Here is a 25273-nt window from a genome sequence, read left to right as displayed (position 1 = left end):
AAATGTATCTCTATACAGTCGAGAAATATAAAGCTCTTTTATCCATTTATGTTAATTTCAGCTTGGATCAGCTACTTGTCTCAAGCCTGGACCAGCAAAAACTGCAATCCGTTTTGTCGGCAGTAGTACCAAAATGTGATGTTGCTGCTGTGCTCCAAGAAGTCAAAGCACAAGTAAAGGTAAAAATGAGAAGATAAAACTAGGTTATTGGCAGATATTTAAGGGTTTTCTTTATGGCAGATAAAATCTTTTCCAAACAGTTTCCAAGCTCCTCCAGTAGTCCTGTGGTAGCTTACTACTATCAGCTGCAGCTGATGTTAGCTTTACTAATGCTGGTTGTTGAATGCCTGCTATAAACCTATAATAATTTTGAATGGCTTTTTTTATATGAAAGTTCAAAGGCAGTTTTGAATCACAATAAATAGACCTACTTTAAGTGGAGAAGTATGCCTCCATCTGGGTCTGTCAGTAATTGCACATCAGAATTTAACTTTCCACCAGCCATCTGGGTCAAACTCAGTTCCCCCACTGTGCAGGGGAAGGTCTGCTCCTCTCTGTGCCTGGAAGCACCAGCCTTTTGTTAGACGCTACAATCACAGAAGTTGGATTTATTTTGTTTAATGCTGAATTGGTGACTTGGAACACTAGAAAGTAGTTGCTAGTGGGTTTTTTAAGAGATACCTGTGACCTTCTTCTTCTCTTTTGTGGAAACTGGCTATTGCATCAAGATAACCTGCATCATTATCTAGGTTTTTAAAGAAGGCCTCCAAAGTGGAATGACTGCCAGAACATTGCTTCCCTGTTTTCAGTGTTTCTGTTTATGGGATACAAGCACATCCTTTTTAAATCAGAACAGAAGTTGATAAAATAATGACAGCACTGGAAGGGAAACTGGTCTGCATAACTGCTGGGTGAGCCGCATCTAGAGCGTTCTTGAGCCTTATTCTCAAAGACTGCTATTTCAAACGTAGAACAGGCTTGGAGGAAAAGGACCTCCCTAAAATATCCAGCTTTATCTCCTTCCAGAGGACAGCATACCTAAAGCATGCAAGTCTCCAAAGCTTGGTGAGCCAAGAGGGTTTTCTAGGTTTACTGATAAAATTAGGATTGGGTTGTACAACTGGCTGAAGGTAATTAAGTGTTCTTTAAAGTATTTTGCCTGGAGTCTTGGAGAGATTATTTATTTATGCCACTTTTCAAAGCCTGAGAACTCAAATATTTATAAAGCTGAATGCTTTTTGGAATGCACTCCTTGTCTGCATAGTTTCTTATCCATATTTAAGACTAGTATGGCACATAGGCTGGAAAATTTTATGCTATTCAAATCGTGGATTTTGAATGTACAATAGAACAGTTCTTCATAGTTATGCAGTTGCTGAAAAATGAAATAGACTGCCTGATTTGGACTGAGAGCTTCCTCGGGAAGAGTTTGTCATCATCTTTTGCTCTGAACAGTGCTGAATTTATTGTTAACATTTAATAAGTGCTACTTATACAAAAAAAAAAAAAAGACATTTTATTTAGGTCTCTATGACTGGTATCTTTGGCTAACATTCTAAACAGAGGTGAACCCTGGAGGCCTGGTTTGCCCATTGTGTGTCCAAGTAAAGAAGTGAGCATCCATAGCCAGGTCTCTGTGCCCAATTGTATGTGTGCTGGCAAGGGGCAGCTTTGAGTGCTGGGGAGGGAGGGAGGGAACGCATAACTTCAGCAATGGGAACCCAGCATCCAGACTGTCTTGTTGACTGGTCCAGGACATATGGTCTATGGATAACGTGGATAACTCCTTTAACATCTGAATCTCTGACTTTCTTTTGTTTTCCTTCCCCAAGTGTAAGCAAATTAAATTGAGGTATCAAGGGTTGGAAAGAACCTTACCTCTAGAATAAAAAGGGTTGCTAAAGTACTTAAGAGTCAAAGATACATGTATGTTTCCATTGCCCTCACTGCACTTGGGAAGGGGCTAGCCTAGATACTTAACTGATTTTAGTATTTCTAGCCTGACATAAAGGTGTTCTCACTTGAGCATAGGTGAGAAGGGTCTTAGCGTATACAAAACACCGTGGACAAAGATGTTCAGCCCTGACTGCTCTTCTCTTCCCAAGTGCTGATGGATCAGTGATGTGGAGCAGGGTGGCATCAGTTTCTGACATTAGCTCTATGTATTGCAGAGATGCCTCTACTGGAGGAAGTCTTCTACAGACACTATTTGGCAAAAAACATGCAATTAGAGCAAGAATTTGACTTCCTAGTAGTCTGTGGTTCCCTGTGCCTTTTGAAACAAAATTAAAAGGCAAATGCTGAGTCAATGTGTTCAGTTTAGTGGTCTAAATATGGCATTTAATGCTAAATAGATTAAGAGGTTGGTTTCTAATGATTTGCCATTAATTTTAGTGTTGTCAGTTTCTGGAAACTACTAATGTTGGGTGGGATCCTTGGGAAAAGCTGAGAAACCTGCTCTCTGCTCCCTGTGTCTGATGCTCTGTGCACAGGTGGTTACTATCCTTTTGCTCCCAAATTCCTTCTTATAGTTCCCCACACACCACAAAATGTGGTCTCTGTGACACAGTGCCAGACTTGCTGGATGGGACTGCTTTTCTCTTATGGCAAATTCAAGTGCTGTTCACTCTATGAAAGGCAGAGAGACCCTGACAAATTAGAGGGCTGGGCAGTCACCAACTGTATGAATTTTAACAAAGACAGGTGCCAGATTCTACACCTGGGATGGGGCAACACTGGGTGTACAGACAGACTGGGGAATGAGATGCTGGAAAGCAGTGCTGTGGAAAGGGACCTGGGGGTCCTGGTTGGTGGCGATGTCATCAATTCAGTGCTGAATATCAGCCAGCAGTGCCCTGGCAGCCAAGAGGGCCAACCGTGTCCTGGGGGGGCATCAGGCCCAGCATCGCCACCTGGTTGAGGGAGGGGATTGTCCTGCTCTGCTCTGCACTGGGGCAGCCTCACCTGGAATATTGTGGCAGTTTTGGTAACCACAGTATAGGAGGGATATAAAGCTATTAGAGAGCATCCAAAGGAGGGCAACGAAGATGGTGAAGGGCCTTGAGGGGAAGCTGTATGAGGAGCAGCTGAGGTCCCTTGATCTGTTCAGCCTGGAGGAGACTGAGGGAAGACCTCATTGCAGTTACAACTTCCTCTGGAGGGGAAGAGGAGGGGCAGGCACTGATCTCTTCTCTGTGGTGGCCAGTGACAGAACCCAAGGGTGTGGCCTGAAGTTGTGCTAGGTTAGGTTTAGGTTGGGTATTAGAGAAAAGATTCTTCACCCAAAGGGTGGTTGGACACTGGAAGAGGCTCCCCAGGGCAGTGGTCACAGCACTAAGCCTGACAGAGTTCAAGAAGTACTTGGACAACACTCTCAGGCACATGGTGGAATTCTTGGGGTAGTCCTGAGCAGGGCCAGGAGTTGGACTTTGAGGATCCTTCTGGGCCCCTTCCAACTCAGGGTATTCAGTGATTCTACAGTTCTGTATTTTGGCAGCAGGCCATCACTTTGAAGAAATCAGCTTTATACCTTTTTTCTGGTCCAGAACCAAGTTCAACCCTGGTGTAATCCTGCACCAATCCTTTTTGTGCTGGATGCTCCCATTTTTACAACAGCACATCTTAGTCCTGTCTAGATCACTAATAGGCTCCTTATTTTTAGTTCCCATGTGAAACAGTTTTTTCTGCTGTCCTATCTGACCCTCTCAAGCTTTTAATATGTAGCCACTGCCCCTTGCAAGATTGTCCAGCTCTGCTGAGAAGAGGTTAATGCAACTGCCCTGCATTACATCTATGTAACTGCCTTTCCAGAGGAAGGAGAATTGGGACAACAAAAGTATTAGTAATTCCCTGAAGAGAAAGGTCCAGAAAGGTGTATGGGAAGTATTGTCTTTTGACTGCAAAATACTGAGCAGTGCAAAATTGATTACAGCCTGTGAAAATTAGGCTGTCCAAGGTTTAATGCCATTTCACTACCCTAATTTTGACTTTGCCTTCTAGCCTTGCACTGACTGAAGGAACCTTTGCTGTCACCTGAGTTCTCCTAGATGACTGATAACTCATCTGTAGCATGAAGAGAAATACATTTAATATCTCTGTTTCAATACCTTGAGTTGTTTTTTTTTACCTACCATAATCTGTGGGTACTGGTAATTTGTCATTTGTGTAGGAACTTGGTCTTGATCTTGGTTTTGTGTTTCTTCTTTCCTTTCCCGTGCACCTCCATTTTTCTGCTAGAGCAAAGAAGACACATACTTTGTAGTCTTACACAAAGAAGAAGGAGCTGGTCTGGGATTTAGTGTTGCTGGAGGAATAGATTTGGAACAGAAATCAGTCACGGTAAGTGATGGCTGCAAGTCATCTTTTTACAAAGCTCACTTTAAAGCAGGCTGGTGATTAGATCAAATGCTCATTTGTCAAGTCTCACTGCAAGTCATTCACAGTCATAAAACAGTGTGTCTCAGAGGCGGCAGCATACCATCTGCCACTGAAATTAGTGTCTGGGAAGTGTAATTTTTATTATTGGGGATGGATACCAATTATGTTTACAATCTTTAAAAGTCTGTTACTGAATGGGATGGGCTCAATCTAAATGTTATGCATGTAAATAAAATTCTGCATTTCATGCAGTAGCAGAGCATGCAGTCTTTTTGGGGAAACTTTCATTCCCAGCCCTTGAAAGTAAACACTGTGCAGCAGAGTTTTTGAACGATTTTTTAAATCCTGAGACTGATCTTTTGAGACCTCAGCAGTTCACATCACAAATTTGTTTTGTGTTATTAAGGCCTGTAGGTGGGCCAAAAAGGAGGCTTGTGTTTCTTAGGGGTTTTTTAAAGTCTTATACAGCATTCTGAACCAGAGATACTGTGTGTCCCATTAAGTGATGTTGGTGTGTAAAAAGTGACATAGATACTGTTCAAAAACAGATCAGTGAGACAGAAAAATCCAAGAAAACTGGTGTCCTCCCATGTGACAGTTTCTTTACTCAAGATATGCATTTAAATTCTGCCCTGAAAGAGAGAGATCCATTAAATGCTGAGATAGAAGCAGAATATGTCCTCAGTTTTGGGGCCTGCAGCAGCCCTTGTAGGAATCTTCTGGTTTTTGCTTTTAGACAAAACCAGTATAAGTAAATGTATTTTATATTAAGCTGTCATTAAGTTAGAACATGGTCACAGTCTAGAGAATGGAATCTACTTCTCTCATACAGTTGTTCTATGTCTCTGGCCCAAACAGTTGCAGTGGCAGCTGTGAGCAAGAGGAGGGCTCAACACTGTAGCACCCCACGGAGTTCTTCACCTGGAGACTGGGACTCCACTTAAAAAATAAGATCTTGAAGTCTCTCAGGTGGAGTAACTGATGAAGTCTTTTTCCTGAATTCTGTTAGCTGTGAGACCAAGGAAACATCAGCTCCTACTCTTCACAGATCTTCTTTGTTCAGCGTGTGTAAAGTATGCTCCTCAGAAGGGGAACATTTTAATGTTCTTGATCTACTGGGATTCTGGATCCCAGCTGGATTTAGGGTTGCCACTGGGTTCTGAGCTTCTTAGATGGGCTGTTGTGCCCACACTTGGGTGAGCTTCAAGGTACTGAGGAGAACGTGAGGGAAAGCAGCAGATGTTTTGTACGTAACTCCTGTATTCCTCTTTCTGTTTGCATTTGCATGTCTACATCTATTATTGAAGCTATTATGCCAGCTTTGAATGCCTGCTTAGATTGGCTGAAAATTTATCTTCTTGGATCTGTAGGGTTGTGGCAGGTGCCCCTCTCAGCATGGCCCTGCAATGAGAGGGAACAGGAGCCAAAAGGCTTCTGATGCCTCACTGTTGGTCGAGGTAGTAGGATAAATTCTTAGAGGAAAATGCAGGATTGTGACCACAGATTTGTGCCTCAAACCTTTGCCTGGAAGATGCAGAACTGTCTCCATGGGAAACCATATTCTGACTGCTAAAATTACAGTGCCTAGTAGGCAAGTCCTTAAATACCGAGTCTTGAGTCTTTTAGTCAGTTCCTTTTTGTAAATGACACACATCTAAACTTGCTAGAGTTTTACTCAAAGTTTAATCCACTCTGAATAGAGTGTTTTTTCCTCTAGAAGAATGCATTTCATGCCACTAAATCATCCCTCTGCATCTGTTTGCATGGTATTTGATCAGCCAAATTGAGGTGAACAATTGTACAGCTGCAGTAAGTCAGAGCCTTTCTGTGCACAGATGTTTGGAAGTGTGTGTTTGAAAACACGACAGGATGCTTGTCCTAGTCAGTAGGAATTGGGGGGGATTGGGTGTCAGACACCACAGTGTTAGTGGTTGCTGTAGCATGAATGTGGATTTAACCTGTGTGTCACTTGAAATATGTTAATTGAAGGCCTTTGAGGAGTTCAGTGAAAGCGTAAGTAATTTGTGATATTACATATTCCCTTGCTGGGTTTGGTTATTTTTGGCTTAGAAATGATGATGCAATAATAGCATCTTTTCCTCTGAATTGCCCCATCCCTAATTGCAGTTCTGTCCAGTCATTTAGTCCTTGACATTTAAAGGATGTTCACTGGAGCAAATGTGCATTTGATATCCACTGACTGCAAACTTTGGTAGGGTGTCTGTGTTCACCTTGGCCTGTAGAATGCTATGTGGGTCATGAGGTTAAAACATACTTGTTAAAATCTTTCTTGTAGGTTCACAGAGTGTTTTCAAAGGGAGTGGCATCTCAAGAAGGGACTATTCATCGAGGAGATCTTGTTCTGTCAATCAATGGCAAATCTCTTGCAAACTCAGTCCATGGGGATGTCCTGAATACTCTTCATCACGCAAGACTGTACAAATATGCAGTCATTGTCATCCAGAAGGAAAAAGACAAAGCAAACAATTCCTCCAGACTTGAGACATCAGCTACTGGCAGAAAATGTGTAGGGTCTGGAAAGGATGTTTCCATGGAAATAGGAACAGGTATGATCTTTGTCCAAGAACAGTTGGAAGGATTCCCTAGCTGAACAGACTGAAGGGAAAAATGTCTGTGTGTTTTAGATTAAAAGTGTCTGTGCATTATGTGATTGAAGGGAGCAAATGAAATTACCTTTAACTTTTATTTGTTCTCTTTGAAACCTAAATTCAGTTTGGGTTTGGGGTTTTTTTAATTATCATAACTAGGCACAAACTTAGAAGACCTAATTTAGGGCCTAATCCAGTTTCTACTGAAGTAAGTGATTCCACATATTTTTCCAGTACAGGATAAATGCAAGAAAGCACACAACCAAAAATAATTTAAAAAATAAAAAGGCTCAAAGAAAACCTCATGCTCTGCAGTTTATTATGCATAGGGGCTGAACTTGTTTTTGTAATAGCAGATTTCATACTGTTTCTGCTAAAATAGAAAAAATTATTTTGATATTACAGTAAATGGAAGTTAGCCATATTGAAGTCAGACATCCCACAGGAAACTAGGGATAAATGGTTTAAGCAGAAATGTGTCAGTGGAATAGTAGATAAATGTTCAGGAACAAGACAGCATTTTAGTGTGAAAGCAGTACCTAGGGTGTTACAAACAGATCTCTGAATTTTTTTTGTAGATTTAAGACCCAAAGCCCTTCAGTACCTGTCTGTATTCTGCTCCTTTGGAGCAGGGGATGACCTGTTTCAGTCCTGCACTGTTGCAGTGTCCCTGGGAGGTGGCTTCCCCTGCCTTCAAGGGCAGCTCAGCTCAGACCACTCCAAAAGCGGGACATGGAGCTGCCAATCTCCCATTTTTAGTCTGTTGGCTGTAATCATTACTGTTTGGAGGGTTCTTTTTTTCTGTAGCAGTTTCTATTGTTTTATGCTTACACAGAGTTTTATGATTACAACTTTGTGACAGAGCTTAAAAAAAAATAGAAAGCACTTTGTAAGTGAATGGATCAGCCTTTCTGGAATTGCTCCCATGGATATATGTAATTACTTCAGAATCACTTTCTACCCTAAACTCCCTGTGTTCTGCACCCTGACAAATGCAGAATATCTGCTGGCTCCGGGCACTAGGGGGCAACGTTATCTCATAAACAACATAGTGTTGGCTTATTCAGAACATATTTCCATCCTTTAAGGCAAAGCACACTCCAGATGTTTTAGATAACATTTAAAGTTGTCTGAGATAACGGTAGCAGTAATTTGTGATAATGCAGACTGCATAATTTTTACATTCACACAGGGCAAAGAGGGTCCTGTTTTCCAGAACTGCAGATTTATTTCGTCCTAAGCAAAGTCATATTTTGTGTCAGCTACAGCATTATTGTGTTTCAAAAATATCTGCTATGTAGGAGGCAGGGTGAAACTACAGTAAATGATGATTATATCCATAGATATGAGACCAGAAACACTTATTCACCATAGTGAGTGATTACAGATTTTTCCATATGAGGATGGAACATGTTTGCTTAATGTAACATTTCATTCATTACTCTTATTTAAAAAGAAATGGCTCATTGAATAAGCAGTTGGGAACAAATGAAAGAAAAAGATGCTCTCTACTCACTACTTCTGTACTTTTTCAGTAATTTTGTTGACATTCAGAGTATTTGCTAAATTTGCTAGCTGTAATTTTTGCCAAAATAAGTTGCCTTGGCAGGTTTTTGTTGAACACATAAAATGAAAATGTCACTGTGCACTTTGTACTGTCTCCCATTCACGGCTACAATAATATACATTCACTTCTGAGAAACAAGGTGACATGTCCTAGTCTGAGTAGGAACTGAATGCTTAATTGCCTGGTCACTGCAGCAAAACTAAAACCAACCAAACACAACTTGCAGTTTGCTGTTGTCTGCATAACAAAATGCTGTGTGTGTTCTATCACAGATCCAAACCTGGATATGAATGATGTAATCTCCGTTGAATTATTGAAAACCTCTGCTGGTTTGGGATTCAGTCTTGACGGTGGAAAAGCTTCCATTGCTGGAGATAGGCCCTTGCTTGTAAAAAGGATATTTAAAGGTACTACAAGCATGCAGTGGATGTTACCCCAGTTTTCCTTTTGTGCATTGTACAGACATTTTAATTATTGCATTCAATGGTTTTTGAAGCAATGGTGTTTCTTGTGGCCCTCCTTTCTTGCCACTTTTTTTTAGAAAAAACCCCCCTTCTGGGAATGGCTAGGGATTGCATCTGCTAGTAAATGTTTGTGGAGCAATCTGCTTTTCTGAATATGATACATTTCATTCCTGGGCTTGTCCACTATTTTAGACATTAGATTACAGCAGCAATAATCTGTATAATGGCCAATAGTCTATATAATGGCCTGAGACATTCATGCCTTATCTAGTTCTTTTTTGTAAGAAACACACAGTGCAGATAATCAGTGTGGTTCTGAAGCACCACCCTGCATTATAGAATCATAGAATCAACTGGGTTGGAAAAGACCTTGGAGATCATCAAGTCCAACCCTTATACCCAATTATTAATTTTACCATTTCTGTCCTTTTTTTTTATATATATATTACTACTAGCTTGTGCTAAGAATATGTGGTGTTTGTATTCAGAAACTGCTAATCTTGGATGCTTTGTTAGCGTGTAGTTAAACTTATATGAACCATACATAGAAAGGAAACCAATCCCAGAACTATGCTGTGACTTTTATAAGTCATATTTAGCAAAAAATAAAGCACTTTCTGAAGGAAACTGAAACTCTCAATGAAACTGTATGTGGACAGCATTTTTACAGGATTGCTCTTCAGTGATTTGTTCTCCCATCAGTGAAAAAAATCAAGCAGGTGTTTCCTGAACTGCTTATCTGGTTTTGTGTGTGTGTGTTTGTTTTCCCCTCTTTAGAAAGTGATTCTTAGGGTAAAGGGCATGTTTAATTTTTGAGCTCATTCATTTACATCCTTACATACAGCCCTTTTCCCCTCCCTGTGATGGCTGATGTTAGTTTAATTATCATTACAGAAAACATAATTTCATCAGCAGTGAAGGGTGTGTCTCTCTCCAGGAGCTTTCTGTGTCTGGTGATCTGCTTATTACCCTGTCAAAATTTCACTTGAGAAAATACATCCATGGCACATAACAACCTTCATGATTATTTTATTAACCAGGTTTTCTTAAAGCTATAGAGATGACATCCAGCATATTTCATGTACTTATGTTGTTTCCTTCAAAAACAGACAGCTTTTCTAACAACAAGGATTTATCATGGTTAAAATAACTTTTCTGTGAGGTGCAGCATGGAGTAGGTTGCTAAAGCTGAGCTGAATGTAAGTGATTTGTAGTGAAATTGTTATGGTTGGAAAAGCGGTTTATTTGTTGTTCAGCACAGTGGAAAGCACATTTTTGGTGGGTTCACTTTTTTTTTTTCCTAACGCTGACTTTTTCCCCCTTTGCTTCTAGGTGGTGCTGCGGAGCAATCTGGAAACATAGAAACTGGAGATGAAATTCTTGCTGTTAGTGGAAAGTCATTACTTGGCCTCATGCATTACGATGCCTGGAACATTATTAAATCTGTGCCTGAGGGCCCTGTTCAGTTACTAATCAGAAAACACAGGACTGCAGTATGATGGAAGCACTACATCTAATCACACTTGCTAAGACAAACCATTTAGAACTGTCTAAAAGCTGTCTTTGTTTCTAAAGTCACACAGAAGTGTCTTAATGCTCTACAGAGAGGTGCTAAGAGCCTTGGAGAACCACAGAGCAAGCATGTGATGAGCTTCATAAAATCTCACCTAATTATTGGGGATGAAGGAAGCCAAATGTTAGAGACAATTTTGTATTATGTGGCAGTTTTATTGGAACTTCAAGACCTCTCCTGGGCTTGATTTAAAGTATTTTGATTGAAATAAATAACACTGTGCCTGTCCCTGATATTTTTAGTATCTGCAGAGCGTTGGTAGTAGAACTTGTTGGTTGCCATCCTATTGACAAGGATGGGTTTTAGACTGTACTATATCACTTAGCTGTAATAAGACTTCAGGACACTTACTTAGGGTCTGGTCCTTTTTTGTTGTTGTAATAAGAGAATGTCTGGAACAATCTCACTTTATTCTTCTAAGTGCGGTTTTGCTAAAAATGCATGACAAAAAGAGTATAATTTTGCACAACTTTTATGCCTAAAACATGAGCATTTTATTGCAAACCTGGAAATTCCTCTTAAAATTGATGAACTGACACAGCATCCACCACAACTAAATCTGCTTTTAGGTGCAACTTGTATCTGAAAGCAATTGACATTAATGCAGCAGAAATCTGTAAGAAAATCATGTCCAAATAATAGGTGATTGTCCACCAAAGTGTTAGTTGTGATTAAAATGGGGGCGATAAAAATTGGGGTCTGAATTTTCAAATTTAGGCTTCTAATGTTAGGCACCTTTAAAATATATATATTTTTAAAAGGGGGATAATTTCAAGTGCTGAGCACTTACAGATCCCACAGACTTCAGCGATCGCTAAGTACGTCTGAAAGCTGGGCTGCTTTTATTTGTCTACAAGAGGTCTAAGGCTGCCCAACTTGAAAGACTCAAGCTGAAAAGTGGTGATCTAAAAATGGGGATTATAACAGATTAAATCTGAGCTGGCCGTATTTGTGGTGGCTTTTAACTGGTCTTCTTTGTTTTCTCCTGTCCAGTATTTATTTTTCCTTGTGTGAGAGTGGGTGAGGATGTGTGTGGATGACACAAGTGCGCCCGACTGCGTTAGGACTGGGCTGATATTGAGGGTTCTGGGTGGCGAAACCAAACACTGTTTGTGTAGATGGGAGAAACCGTGGTGTTGGATACAGCAAAAGAGAAAGGGTTGCAGTGCCCTGGGCGCTTAGTTTGGACTTTCTCACCTCTACTCACAGTGGAGGTATCAGTAGCAGGCCATGCTGCTGAGTGTTACTTATAGTCTGCTGTGCTGGGAGGAGAATGTATGGGTGCAAAAGATTAGACTCTGTTATTTCTCTTCCTACATCTGGGATAGCTAAACAGCATAAAATACATACAGGAGGAAATGGGCCAGTGTCCTTATCAGCTGAGAACAAGTTGTTTGTTCCACAGTGCTCAGGTTGTTCATCACATTGGGCTGGAGACTCCTTGCAGCCAACATGCCCAGGGTGAAGAGCTCTCAGTCTGGAACCAGTCCAAATCTGAAGTGCTGCCTACTTTTATAGTGAGCCAACACACTGGGTAGCTGTTACAAAAAGGTCTGGGCTTGTTGTTTGGCCATACCCCAAGATCATACTATAGTTCAGTTTATTTATATTTATTCAACAGTGCTTGGAGCAGTTCCTTCCAGATTAGTGGAGCACTCGCTTGGGTTCATTTCTGTGACAGCTTCATGAGACTGCAACTTGTGATGCACAGAGGAAAATTCAATTCTGTGAGGCAACCTGAGACCAGATGAACAGAAAAGCTGTGCAACGTTTGCCTAAAAATGAATAGATTTAACTCTTTTTCAGTGACATATTAGCATGTGAATCCAGGGAGAGATGCAGCTTTTGGTTACAGGAAAGGCAATACTGTACATAATCCTACAGCTCCATTGCCTGCAGGATTTCTGTTGAAATTAATTCAGGTTCAGTGCTATGAGATGACTGTGGAGTTGGGTCCCCTGTGAACCCACAGCTCAGCCGCTCTGTCAGGACTGATCCTGGCCTCCATTCACCTCCGTGGTGGGAGGGGCTTCAGGAGGATGCAGACATGGGGCTGGAGGACCACACTGATGTTCTAGGCCTGTGATGGCATAAAAGACGTTACCCCTGCAATATTCCGTATTTGCTGAAAAACAGGGAGAAGACATTTGGTAATGACAGTTGAATGGTGAGGCCTTGTTCAGGAATGACCAAAATCCGACTGTAATAGCGTGTATAATAGATACATAAAATGCATGTGGAATTTAATGCAGCGTAGTGAATGCATACCTGTATACGTATAATACGTGCAAGTGCAGTACTGACTTTTTGCTACTTTAATGTGGTAAATCACAATTGTGTTTTAGGAAGTGGCTTTTTTTTTTTCAGTCCGCAGTCTAAAATTTTGGAGATTCCATCGCAGGGAGGCATCTGTTTCCCTCACTCCTAAACCAGTGTGAACTCAAAGGTAAAGTCTTCATTTTGTAAATTGAAGTTAATTTGAGGTGTCTTAAGATGATACGTGGTGGATATTTTCAGATGCTTATTTGCAGGTACCGTTCATTGTGAGTGATTTAGAAGACTTTCATTTTTCAGTAAGCAGATACTATTCAGTATTTTATTTTACATGCACGTAGATAAGTGTTGGCTGAGTAACAGCAAACAGAAATGGGGATTTTTTGTGTGTGATTCGGTAGTGGCTATAATTGAAAAGATAGGTTTAATGTTTTAAATCTGACAATAGTTACTATGGGTAGAATGATAACACTTCTCTACTAACATTAGAGCAAGAAAAAGAATAGTATTTAACCTTGATTGTTTCTGTTCCTGAAAATACCTTTTTTTTTTTTTGGATTAAAGAACAAGAAGCATCTTTACAGAGGCTACCAGTGTTCATATGATTACAGTAGCATTTCCTGACATCTCATATGGAGTGACATTCCCCAAAAAGGCCCCAGGATTTATGCACTATTGGTGTCTGCTTTGTTGCAAACAAGATGGCTAGACCAAGCAGATGTAGTAAACCTTTGGTTACGCACCTGGCAAAGTAAATGTTATTTTTCTGAGAGCCTGGTTGCAGTAAAATGACAAAGGACATTGCATTAGTTCATCAGTATTCAGTAGGTTCACAACTATTTTCAGCCTTGCTGTTTGCATATCAGTCTCCATGGTGATTCTTTGCCCTACCAGAGTGTTGGCCAAACTCCAGGAGAGAGACTTGCAGCTGCATCTTGGAAGACCAAAAAAATAGAGAGCAGCGACTTTCCAGAGACTTGCAGCTGCATCCTAGAAGACCAAAAAAATAGAGATTAAATTATACACCACTTCTTCACCAGGGAGCTGAAGGCATTCCAGACAAGGCAAATTTGCTCCTAGATAGAGAAAGTCTGGTAGAGGGCTTTGCTGCATCCAGGCCTGGGGCAGCTGAGGGTGCACATCCCGGATATGAGAGCGGTGCGATACTGCCATTGCATATTCTGCAGCCTTTTGTACCTTGAAGCTCTTTCCAGCTTCTGTAGGGACTGCATCTGCATTAAAAACTCTGAGATTAGGCCTAAACTGGGGGGAGGGAGGAACATTTGATCATTTTCTCACTAAAAAATATTATGAGGACAGATAAGTATTAAGAAACTGTTAAGTGGATTGATATTTCCTAATGACCCTCACTTAAAATTAACCCTGGTTAATGTTCTGCAGTGGTTCTTGTCAAATTCTGAAGGAAGTGTTCCCAGATGGGAATGTTTACCTGTTTCTATGTTTAGGTTATGTAAATGTACAAGTGAAAATATTGATGAAGAGTAGACTAGCTCATGAGAGAAATGGGGATCCCACTGTAGGTAGATTTTGTGTGTTAGTCTGATACACTTATTGTATGATATTGTATATTTACACTTTTATTTATATAAATAAAACTTCTTTTAATGAAAACTGTTTAATATGCCTTGTATATTATAAAAAAGTCAGTGCAATAACATGAAATAGATTGTACATTTTTCGATATGCTGTCTCTTTTATGTAAATCTGTATCGCCATAAACTGTTTTGCTTGGGTTTTTTAGTGATTTTGAAAATAAATGGTATCCTTAGTACTCCGCTAGATATTTAATTCTGTTATGCCACAGTTTGTCTGGTCTGGAGTTGAAACTGGCATTCCAGGGACAAAGATGTCAGGGAGAGCATAGTCAAAGACTTAAGTGTTAACACTGCCCAGATCTACATCTAAGCTAGAAGTAAAATAGTACCCTCTTAAGAACCGCCGTTCAGTGTGAAGAGGACTAAAGCTTTTAAGAAGTGATAGAAGATGTTTTATAGAACCTGCTTCAATATCTTGGAAGCCATGCTTTTTTTTTTTTTCTGCCCCTGTTCAAGGAAGATGTGGAGTTTGAAGGTGAAATGTGGAGTTTTCAGCAGCAGCAGCAGTCCCTGGAGCACATCACCTATGAAGTGTACCTCCTGCCCAGACCCTGGGCTGTAAGGGAATGGAGCTGTGTGTGTAGATAATATTTTATGCAACTGGTCCTAGCCTGGTATATGTTCTCCTCTTCCACCTACCCTAGGGATAAGCTTCCTGTCAAAACCACAGTGAAATGGGCTGGTTGGGAAGCACTCTGGGGATGGAGTGGAGCTGAAGTGGAGCTTGTAGTGGGGAGTGTATGCCACAACCTCCAAAGGTTTGCATCAAGTGGGCCACTCTTTTAAAGATACAGGTGACTTCACAGTAACTGCACAGCAGCTCGAAACAAGCCTTCCTTACAGGAACGTGAGTCAGCCCAGAAGGCTCAGCTGCTCGGACATGGGGAATGCCAGAGGTGCTCAAAATCCCATGCTGCCTGGCAGCACAGACACATCAGCTAGTCACTGTGGGGAAGGCTGAGCTGCAGGAAGGAGTTTGTGAGGTTGTGTTTATATCTACATTGCAGGCCTTTGTGCATTGCTCTGTGTTTGAATGCTGGGTTGGGCACTTGAGGCAGCAGCACAGTTTGTAATTTCCATCCGGCGCATGGCACGGCACAGTCCTGACCTTTCCTTGATATACCCGTGGCACTTGCCTATGTCTTGTGCCGTGCCTGGCAAACCTCACTGTTTCCTCTTGTGCACAGTGCTGGCTTGGTGGGCCAGGTGGGTTTTTGTGTGAGGAGAAGGATTTGCTTTCTTGTGCCAATAGTGCAGAGGGCATTTCAGTCATCCCCAGGCTTGTGCCCCAAAAGCTGTGTTTGCTTTCAGTTTCCCTCTCTGGGTGCTGTGCTGCGAGGGTGCAAGCAAGAGCCACATGAGGAAGGATAAGCCCAGCATTTCTGCTGACTCATCCTGTGGGAAAGGCCAGTGCACTGGGTTCCCAGACTGCTCCATGGGCATGGGGACGCTTTCCTGGGCTGGAGGGGAAAAGGAAGAGTTCTGTGGTGTCCTTGTCTTCCATCTGCATGGGGACCCCTTTTCCCCCCCATCTTTCTCCCTTGCAAACAGCCATGATGAGGGATGCTGCAGAGCCTATGCTGTTGTGCAGCTGTGACTGTGCAAAGCATAAAATTGTTCATGTGGGAAGGGGAGGTGTGGGACAGTGCATGCAGCCCCTTGAGCTTGGTTCAACATGTCTGTCCCCAGCTGAAGCCTAGCTTCTCCCCCAGGGCTGCATGGGAAAAAGGAAGAAACTATTGTGAGTCTTAAATATTTCCTCTGCCCTGCTGTCACCAGTTCTGGGCCAGCCCAGCTCCTCTCCCTCTTTCACTGACTCCCCTGTACCCATCTTCCTGTTTGTCCTGATTTCTCTTAACACATGGTGTGAGCTGGGGTCAACAGGGCTCAAGCCTCAGAGCAGCTTGGCTCTTGCAAGATCAGTCTTGAATGTCTTTAATTGAAATCTTAATTGCCCCAGTCAGTGGATAATTAAAGAGGAATACAAAAGCAAGAAGACACAATGGACTTAAGCTGTAAGTGGATTAGTATATGTGACTTCATTTGTCCCCTGAGACATGTGAAGCAGCAGAAAATTTTTACCTCTCTCAGTTCTGAAGTCCTTGGGGTATGAGCAAATGCAGAATTTGAAATGTGATTCTATGGTCATTCTACCTGAAAAGTTCCAGTTTATTTCTCATTTTTTTACAGCTTTGCTGTTCTCCTGTTCCCTGTAAAAGCATCACTGGATGCTACTTATAACTGAATAGCATCCGTGTGTCTGGAGTGGTTGTTCCTTTCTCTCTATTTCCAGGATCAAAACTGCCACTTTACCACATTTGACAGAAGCTAATGGTCACTGTCACCATGCAGGGGTGGTGTGAAGGAGAGACCCTGGGGAGGAGGTTACCACAGCCCACCCCAGAGTCAGTGGCTGGGCAGGAGCAGAGCAGGTGGTGGCTGGACATAATGCCCATGAATGCAGGGAAGTGATGCCACAGGGCAGCATGTGACTGTGATGACAGGGGGAAGCAAAACCTTCCCAGGCCACAGCCCTGACCTACACTTTCTGGTGACCATGGCCATACAGGATCAGCCCCAGAGCCAGGCATCACTGCAGGGGGGCATGTCCACCCTACTGGCTCTGCACAGCCAAACCCATGCCCTTGCCTTGGCCTGCACTGGGAGATTTTTGGTCCGGCAGTTTGGTGCTTCTTTTTTTCTTTTCTATGCAATACTATGTTGCATAAACACACTTGCAGCACCTGCTCCCTGTGTCCAGCAGCCTCATGTCAATAGATGCCTGGGGAGCAGGTGATCTACTTGCAGGTTATCTAGGGCTGGTCCTCTCTGCAAGGGAGGTTAAAGTGTTTCTCCTCATCATGACCATGGCTGAAACTGGACCATCTCCAGCAACCCTTAGAAAAAGCCTGTGTCGGACTCTCCGTTTATAGGAAAAGCCAGCCATGACTTGGCCTTGCCATGTAGTTGTGTTTATAAAGCACTTGACTTGGCTAAAAGACTTCACAAATTAATGCACAAATAATAAACTTTTTTTTCCTTCTAAAGAAATCCTTCTCTTTAAATTATCAAAAAAAGAGAACACGATGCAAATAAACATCCTTCCCTAAAACAAGGAATTACCTTTCCAATCCCATGGTGTGTAAAGCTGTGACTAGAAGGATATTTTCTGGCAGCCAGGGTATTTTCTGAAGTTAGTCAATACTAAAACTAGAACTTTCTGCTAACAGTCCCATATGTGCTGGCCTCACCTCACTGTGCAGCTGAATCAGTCTGATACTGTTGCACTGAGCAAACAAGTTACCTGATGCCGTAGTTCCTTGCGTTTTCCCCTACCTATCAAAGCCATTTGCTATCAACGCTGTGGTGGTGCTGGGGAAAGTCCAGCTGCTTTTGTCAAAAATTGCCTCCCTGATTACTGATCTGGGGCAGGGTGGACATGGATGTGACCTCCTGCCTTTGTCACAGCTTTTGTCACATCCCTCTCAGGAGCATGAAGCGGAAGGTGCAAGCAGAATTCTGCCTTTAGTTGCCCCCATGTAGTAGGGGACTGTGATCCCAGCTAGGATCCAGGAGCTGAGGGAGAAGGTGTTGGCATCTTATTATTGGCCTTATTCAGTGCTGCCGAAAGTAACTGCTTTTCTCAAGATTTGAAAGCTGGCCTGTCCACTCCAGAAAGTGACTTGTCCCTTCGAGCAGTGACAGTGGCACAGAGGAACCGAGCCTAGTGGTGCTCCTACCATCCTTTCATGGGGACGAGGGAATGACACCAAAGCCCCTGTGAGGTTAAATGGCTGAAGCAGTTTTATTTGTGGTTCCTGTCATTTCGTTAGAGGTTATCTCCTCTTGCTGAAGGAGTGACACCAGCCTCCACGCTTTGAGAGGGTTTGCGGAGTGGTGAGAATTGCATTGCAAAGAGACCATGCGTGAGAAGGCAGGGCAGCCTTGGTGTGGCCCATTTCTTACACGGGCCAGACAATGTCCTGACGCAGTTGGGTGAGGACCCTTGTTTACAGCTCTAACAGCTTTTGAAACTATTGCTCACTGACAGCCCCAGCATCAGACAGTCACCTGCTTCGTGGAAAACCCTGCCAGACTTAACGTCAGCACATCACATCCCCAACCCTTCCTGTCCAGCCTCCTTACGCCTCTATGGATGCACACCCTCTCATGTCAACGGGAGGAAAGTGATAAAATATAGTCCCATCCAGCAGCGTGTGCTAAAAATAATGAGCAGCACATGAGACATTGTTTTTCAGTTGATTTATAAAAACATCCCATGAGGGGAAGAAGGAGGTGTCTCCTTGTCTAGCAATTTGTTTAGGAAATACCACTTGTGCGTTCAGTCTCAGGTGTGAAGGCATGAGCTGGCCAAGGGCACTGGGATGGTTTTCACCCAGGGAGGCACAGTGCAAGTGTGGGGCTGCACTTGTTGCCTGGGCAAGTGCTGTGCCCAGTTAATGAAAAGCATTACAGGGTGGCAATTCTATCAGTTTGCTTGGACAGGTGGGTTTATTTTGGTTTTTTGATATCAGGTGCTTATGGGTGAGTCAAGTGCATTTAGAAGGCAATGTCATGCCCCAATGATAGGATTTTTCCCCCCTGCCTTTTAGGGAGGAGCAGTGCTCTGGAGGTGACTTGGCTGGAGAGGGCCCAGGCTCTAGCAGGCAGCAGGTGAAGGTGTCTGGATATTTTCACAAGTCTAATGAGTCATATGAGTCTAATTTGCTGGTGAAGCTTTGCAAAACCAAACCTCTGTGCAGTACCTGTGGTAGCACTTTTCACCAAGTGGTCCTTCTCAAAAGCACTTCACTGATGTCCCCCGAAGTAAAGCATTTCCAGGCCTCTGCTGGTGACTAACTGGGAAAGGACAGGGAATTGCTTCTCTTTATTTTATGATGCTCCCTGCCTGTGAAGCTGGGGGGCAGCAGCATGACGAGTCAGTGCATGGCATAGCAGGTGAGGATCTAAGACTCTCCTGTCCACAGCCACATCTTTGGGTCCCAGCTTTAGCAAAGAATTTTCTCTGCACTATCCCTTTGCTATTCCTTTGTGGTAAACAGTGTTATTTCCCCCTCTTCCAAAGCTCCAGCTTCAAACTTTGGAGAAAATAAAAATCTGACTTTGACAAAATGCCTTTCTGCCTGGATCTGAGACAAAACCCTTAACTTGGATGTCTATCCTTCACTGATCCTCAGGGACACTCTTTTTCAAAGCTGCAGCACCTCTGGTAGAAGTAATGGACTCCCTGACACCACCGAACTATTCTGCAGGCAGTAGTTACTAGAAAATATTAGAGTAAGTGTCTCTTTGAAGTTCAAGGTTATGGGTACACCTTTTTCCTCTTGAAGGCAGAAGTCAAAGCCTAATTTCCTAAAGCATACCTGCTGGTACTCTGCTTTTGCCCCAGTGTGTGCCTGCTGACGTGGAAGTATGGAAGGAATTTGCATAATACAATCATGCATTCAAAACACACAAAAGAAAAAAAACGGAGTTGTAACAACAGTGACTCATTTTTCTCGTAAACACTTCGTATTTATTATCTTAGCATGGATTCAAGACATACGTGCATGAGGCATACAGCAACACATCTGGCCCGCATCCAGAATAGGCTTTAAGAAAAACAAACTCATATTGATAAAAGTCATAAAGCAGATCCTTTGCAGAAGTAACAAAAAGAACCTAGGACAGACATCAACAAGTGCTTGGTCACATACTGGCACTAGTCTCTTGGATCTAGGTCTCCTTCTTGAGTTCCTGGTGAATGATAGCAGTCTTAAACATGCTCAGAAAAATTTAAAAAGTTTCAAAAAAAAGCAAATAGTCTTTGCATATCTAGACAGAAAAATAATGTGCCAATACTTAAATTGGATATCCCCATGACAATGCATTTATGAGTATATTTTTTTTCCATAGTATTTCACAGTTTTCAGGCTAGAGCCTGAAGGAATGGGTTGGCTGTATAAAACCCACACCTCATTTCCTATTGAATTTCAAAGCAGCATACATTGAGAACACTTTTATTCAAGTACATTTTAGCTAGTAATACAAATGCTAATGCTGAATTTTCCTGAGAGTTCCAGGCAGGCATGGTCATAGTTTAGTGTCCTTGATGAAGAGTCCAAGACTCCACCAAGTGTAAGACATACAACAGCAACCATATTTCTTGGAGTTGGAGCTGCCTTCGATGAACAGTTTGCCAAGCTGCATGCAGTGCTAGCCTGGGAGCTGGTGTTCAGCTGAACTGAAACTCTTTGCATTTTCTTTTTAGTACCTGAAAAACTGACCTGGGTACGTGTACGCAAAACACACTACTTTGCAGTACTAAGATAAATAACAACTATTCCTGAAACATTCTGTTCTCACTCAAAAGGTGTTAGCTAGCTTAGAGGAGGAGGGAACCATGCATGTGGCTCAAGCCAACAGCAAGGCTCCCGGTAACACCACTGGGACGGGGTTAAATTTTCCATGTGGAAAGTAGTCAAAGTCAGTCAGCTTCTGCTCAGTGACAGAAATCAGTGTCAATACATAGCACACAGGGTTTTTTGTGAGAGTGACCAGAGATATGTAATGACAGTTTTGGAAAGGCAGATTCAGAAGAGCTAACCGAAGAATAAATTATAAATACAAACAAAAATTCACTACAAGGCAGGAAAATACTTTGAATAGACACAAATATCAGAAAGTGCAATTATACAGCCTAATAAAATGCAAATGTACTCACATACAAGGTTAGTTAAGGGAAGGAACTCTGACCATTGACCTTAGAGGTGGCTATGAAACAGGATCACTTCAGCCATGAAAACCCATGAAAAAAGTACTGGTTAGGATTGAGTTTGACAAGAATGGACTGGCACAGTTATTGTTTGCCTTGACAGCGATCAGCAGGTTTAATTCAGCTCCTCTGAAGCCAGCCAAGGGTAATAACACCTCAGTGAGATAGGCACAGTGCATCACTATCCACTGGATGTTCCATTCTGGAACTGAAATGAGGTTGCCATGAAATGAAATGGAAATAATGTACACAGGAAGAACTTTCGCTTATAAGTATATATAATTAAACATTCAAAAATCTAAGGGTACTGTGCTGTCTGTAACATTCAATTATATTGATATTATTTCTTCAAAGAGAGGTAGTTACTTTCTTTGAATAAATAACATTCTCAAGAAAACTTGAGATTAGACTTTAAGATCTACTTCTATTGAAGTTGTTTCATTACTTATAAAGACACAGCAGAATTGTACTGTTGTCAAGAAATTCTTTGTAATATTGAAAGAATTCTTCCACCACAATTACCTCAATACCTGTATTTTTGTAATATATATTCAGATATATCTTATATGATGCTAATGTGATTTATTTCCTTTATTGTCAAACTTCTTTTTAGTTTATGTAATGTATTTTTATACCGATTTTTAAACCATGTATTGAACATTTTTTCAAACTATGTTTGAGCCCAAACACCATTCAGTTAATAGCTCTGTGAAATACCTGTTTCATACACTTGTGGTGCAGATATTTGTATTTTATGTATACATACTATATATTTATAATATAGGCTAGAACTATGCAACATTGTGTTAATTCATAGAGCTTTAACTCTTAGTCTGCAAAGCAAAATCCTGTGACAAAAAACCATTCAACAAAGATAGTGGTTTTCTTGAATGAATTATATAATCCCATCACCAGATCCCTGTCCAGCAGGATCCAGGCTTTAGAAAAGGACAGCAGTCAAAAACCCAGCAACTGGCTTTTGCTGTGGAATTCATGATCCCAAGTTCCAAGACACTGCCACTTTTTTTGGTTTCATCCTGAGGTGGTCCGAGCTCCTTGGTGAAACATGGCTGTGGGACATGAGGACCAGAGGGTGACTGGGGAAAGCAGGTTCCTGGAAGGCTCCTCAGACCACGGTGAAAGGCAAGTTGCCCCAAGTCTCCCCACGTCACCATCTCCCCCCAGTTCACCACTGCAAGGTGAGGGGCTCTGCCCATTGCTATTTTTTTTCCCACCTGGCATTCACACGCAAATATTGCTGTAACATTCTTCAGAGAAATCATGTGATAGCCATCCTTAGACGGCTACAGGCAGCTAAACACAATGCAACTAAATTTCCAAGGTTTCTTCATCTCCCGGTGTCTGTGAAGTCTCTTGTTCCAAACCATAAAGCCAAGGTCATCATCCCCTGCCGTTCTGCGCGCCATGTTCGCGGGCAGCCCAAATCTCCGGGCAGAACAGCTTGCTGAGCAGGTTCAGGATCCTCTGCCGCAGGTCCCACCTGTCGCCGATGCGGATCAGCTCCCGGGCGCACTCGGCCACCGCCGCCTCCCGCCCTGCGGACACACGCGGCCGTCAGACACCAAGCGTGGTTTCCGTTTTAAAGAAATCCCCACAAGTTTGTTCAATTTTTTACTTCTTTTCTCAATATGAAACACATCTGCCCTCCCCCCCCACACACACACACACACACTGAGAGCAGTGGCTGTACCGCCCTCGCCTCCACACGAGCGACCGCAGTCGCTCCGGGCTCTGCCCCCGCTCCCGGTGCTGGAGTCGGGCGAGCAGCAGAACCGTGTGTTCCCGTCCTGTCCAGTCCCATCCTGTTCCCCCCACCCTCTCGCTTCACACTCCGGTACCTGCAGGAGAGGCTGGTGGCGTGGCTTTGCGCAGGGTCTTGCCAGGCAGCATCGCGGCGGCGGGGCTCGGACCGTCCGGGCTCGGCTCGGCGGGGCACGGACTCTTCAGGCTCGGTTCGGCACAGACTGTCCGGGCTCGGCTCGGCAGGACACTGACCGCCCAAGTTCGGCTCGACTGGGCTCGGTGCGGAGCAGTTACGTCCCAGGTCCTCACGGCTCGACGGCGGCAGCGGACTGCGGGCACAGGGGCGGAGCGCGGTGCTTACAGCGCGGCTCGCCGGGGGTTTCCCCGAGTCCTGACGTGTGGAAAACGCGCGGGAATCCCGCCCCCCCGCGCCGGGCGGGCAGGAGGCGGCGTGCCCGGGCGGAGCGGGACCGGGCAGGGACAACGCCTCCGCTCCCGGTCACAAAAAGCCCGGCGGGATGCGGTGTGCCGGATGGAAGGAGATGGGAGGATGGGGCGTGCGTGGGGGAGACAGGATGGAGGGATGGAGTGTGCTTAGTGAAGAGGGAATGGAGGCGTGGGTGACCAAGGGAGGTGGAGTGGTGGGTTTTGCATCATCCGGCAAGAAGAGGCAGAGGGGTGGGGTAGGCTTGTGCTGGGGAAAGAGAGATGGGAGGGTGGGCTGTGCTTGTGGTGGTGGTCCAGGAGAGCTGGACAGGGTTGTGACCATTATGAGGAAAAAGGTGGAGGGATGGAGTGTGCTTTGACAAGTAGAAGCAAGAGATGTTGTCTGTTATTATCATAGAATTATAGAATAGTTTGAGTTGGAAGGGCCCTTTTAAAAGTCAGCTAGTCCAACCTCCCTTCCAAGGACAGGAAGATCTCAACTAGGTCAGGTTATTCCAAGCCCCATCAGACCTGACCTTGGATGTTTCCAGGGATGGGACTTCGATCACCTCTCTTGGCAATCAGTGGCAGTGTTTTACTGCACTCATTGTAAAAAACTTCTTCCTTATAGCTAATCTAAACTAAACGGTCCTTCAGTTTAAAACCCGTTTTAAAACCTTTGTTCTATTGCAAAAGGCCTGTCTTTCTTCTAAGCCCCCTCCAAGTGCTGAAAGGTTGCAATAAGGTCTCCCCAGAGCCTTCTTTTCTCCAGGCTGAGCAATTCCAGTTGTCTAAACTTTGGTGATGGTGACCTTGCCCTCAAACTAAACATAGAGAAACAAGCTAGCCCATATTCCTGTGCTACTTGCAATTAAGGGCCACCCTAACTCTGCTCTACCCTGCATGGTGCTGGCTGACACATGCCAGGGCACACTTGCCTGTGCTTACTATAATTTTAGATGGTGCTTTTTGCAAGAAACAAGAGCTAAAACAAAGTCACCCTCGTGTCTTTGTGATTGTTGCACAATGTTGGGAGAGCTGCTGGTGATATATGGATCACTCATCGGCCTCCTGTCTCCAGGAGAGTTGATATCTGGTGCACTGACTTACAGGATGGACTTCTGTTTTTAGGGGAAAACGAAAATAGCTTGATGTAAAGAAAGCACAGATGAGTCAGACATAACAAAGGACTGATTTGTGGCTGAAAGTCAGTAAACTCTTACCTCTCCCATCAAAGTACAACTTCACAAAGGAAAAAATGGCACAGTGTAATACAGACCCACAAGGGGATGTCGAGAATCTCTTTTCTGTGGGACAGGAGCCTCTCAAGTTAAGTGTCTAGAAATACTGAGGACTTTGAAGTCCATTAGAAGGGGAATCATTCACCAGCTCAGTTCAGATACCCTTTTCCCTGCCTATTTCCCAGAAATGATGGCACATCTGAAACATGGCTGATTTCTCTCCCTGTGTAGGAAACCTCAGCCCTGTTGGTACCTGGCAGAAGGCAGCTGCATGGCCAGCATGTGGAAGAGGCAGTGATGCCAGCTCACAGGGCAGTTTTCAGGGTGAGATGTCTAAAAGAAGGATACAGCTGGATGAGGCTTTTGCAAGGGCACTCCCAAGACAGTAGCTGGGCACTGTCAGCATCACGCAATGCACTCTGTCTGGTGTCAGGGCATCTTAGGTTGGCCACAGAGGAATTTCTGATGTTTTTGAGAATGTATTGCCTTCACCTCTCATCTGGTATTCAACCTAAATGGCACGTAGGCGTATCGGCTTGACTTAATGTGTTCAGGGTCTCTTTTCAGCTGCATGAACACCCCTGTAA

At 43.3% G+C, this 25273-nt stretch overlaps 2 protein-coding genes across 5 annotated transcripts in view; one reads left to right on the top strand and one right to left on the bottom strand.

Moving 5' to 3' along the window:
• PDZD2 (PDZ domain containing 2) overlaps nucleotides 1-14496 on the top strand; it is a 138610-nt gene extending 124114 nt beyond the window's left edge. For all 4 annotated transcript variants that reach the window (XM_064642512.1, XM_064642513.1, XM_064642511.1 and 1 more), the window contains 5 exons: nucleotides 62-179; nucleotides 4237-4338; nucleotides 6674-6944; nucleotides 8826-8960; nucleotides 10350-14496. In XM_064642512.1, the coding sequence (XP_064498582.1) occupies nucleotides 62-179; nucleotides 4237-4338; nucleotides 6674-6944; nucleotides 8826-8960; nucleotides 10350-10516 (793 nt within the window). In that variant the 3' untranslated portion in view covers nucleotides 10517-14496. The remainder of the gene's footprint in view (nucleotides 1-61; nucleotides 180-4236; nucleotides 4339-6673; nucleotides 6945-8825; nucleotides 8961-10349) is intronic.
• A 5508-nt stretch (nucleotides 14497-20004) lies between these two features.
• PMAIP1 (phorbol-12-myristate-13-acetate-induced protein 1) lies at nucleotides 20005-23481 on the bottom strand. Its single transcript, XM_064642049.1, has 2 exons — nucleotides 23115-23481; nucleotides 20005-22811 (listed from the first exon to the last, which is right to left on the bottom strand). Exons 1-2 carry the CDS (start codon nucleotides 23164-23166, stop codon nucleotides 22657-22659), a joined length of 207 nt encoding a protein of 68 aa, XP_064498119.1. The 5' UTR covers nucleotides 23167-23481; the 3' UTR covers nucleotides 20005-22656.
• Between the last annotated feature and the right edge of the window lie 1792 nt (nucleotides 23482-25273).

The sequence above is a fragment of the Pseudopipra pipra genome, chromosome Z (assembly GCF_036250125.1).
Source record: "Pseudopipra pipra isolate bDixPip1 chromosome Z, bDixPip1.hap1, whole genome shotgun sequence".
Lineage (NCBI taxonomy): Eukaryota > Metazoa > Chordata > Aves > Passeriformes > Pipridae > Pseudopipra > Pseudopipra pipra.
This window is presented reverse-complemented; position numbering and strand designations above follow the sequence as displayed.

What these genes read in the sequence shown, in the direction of transcription:
- PMAIP1 (XM_064642049.1), bottom strand. Translation starts at nt 23,166, where the DNA reads ATGCTGCCTGGCAAGACCCTGCGCAAAGCCACGCCACCAGCCTCTCCT. An exon ending in GCCACCAGCCTCTCCTGCAG is followed by an intron (nt 22,812 to 23,114) that starts GTACCGGAGTGT and finishes GTGTGTCCGCAG; the next exon opens with GGCGGGAGGCGGCGGTGGCC.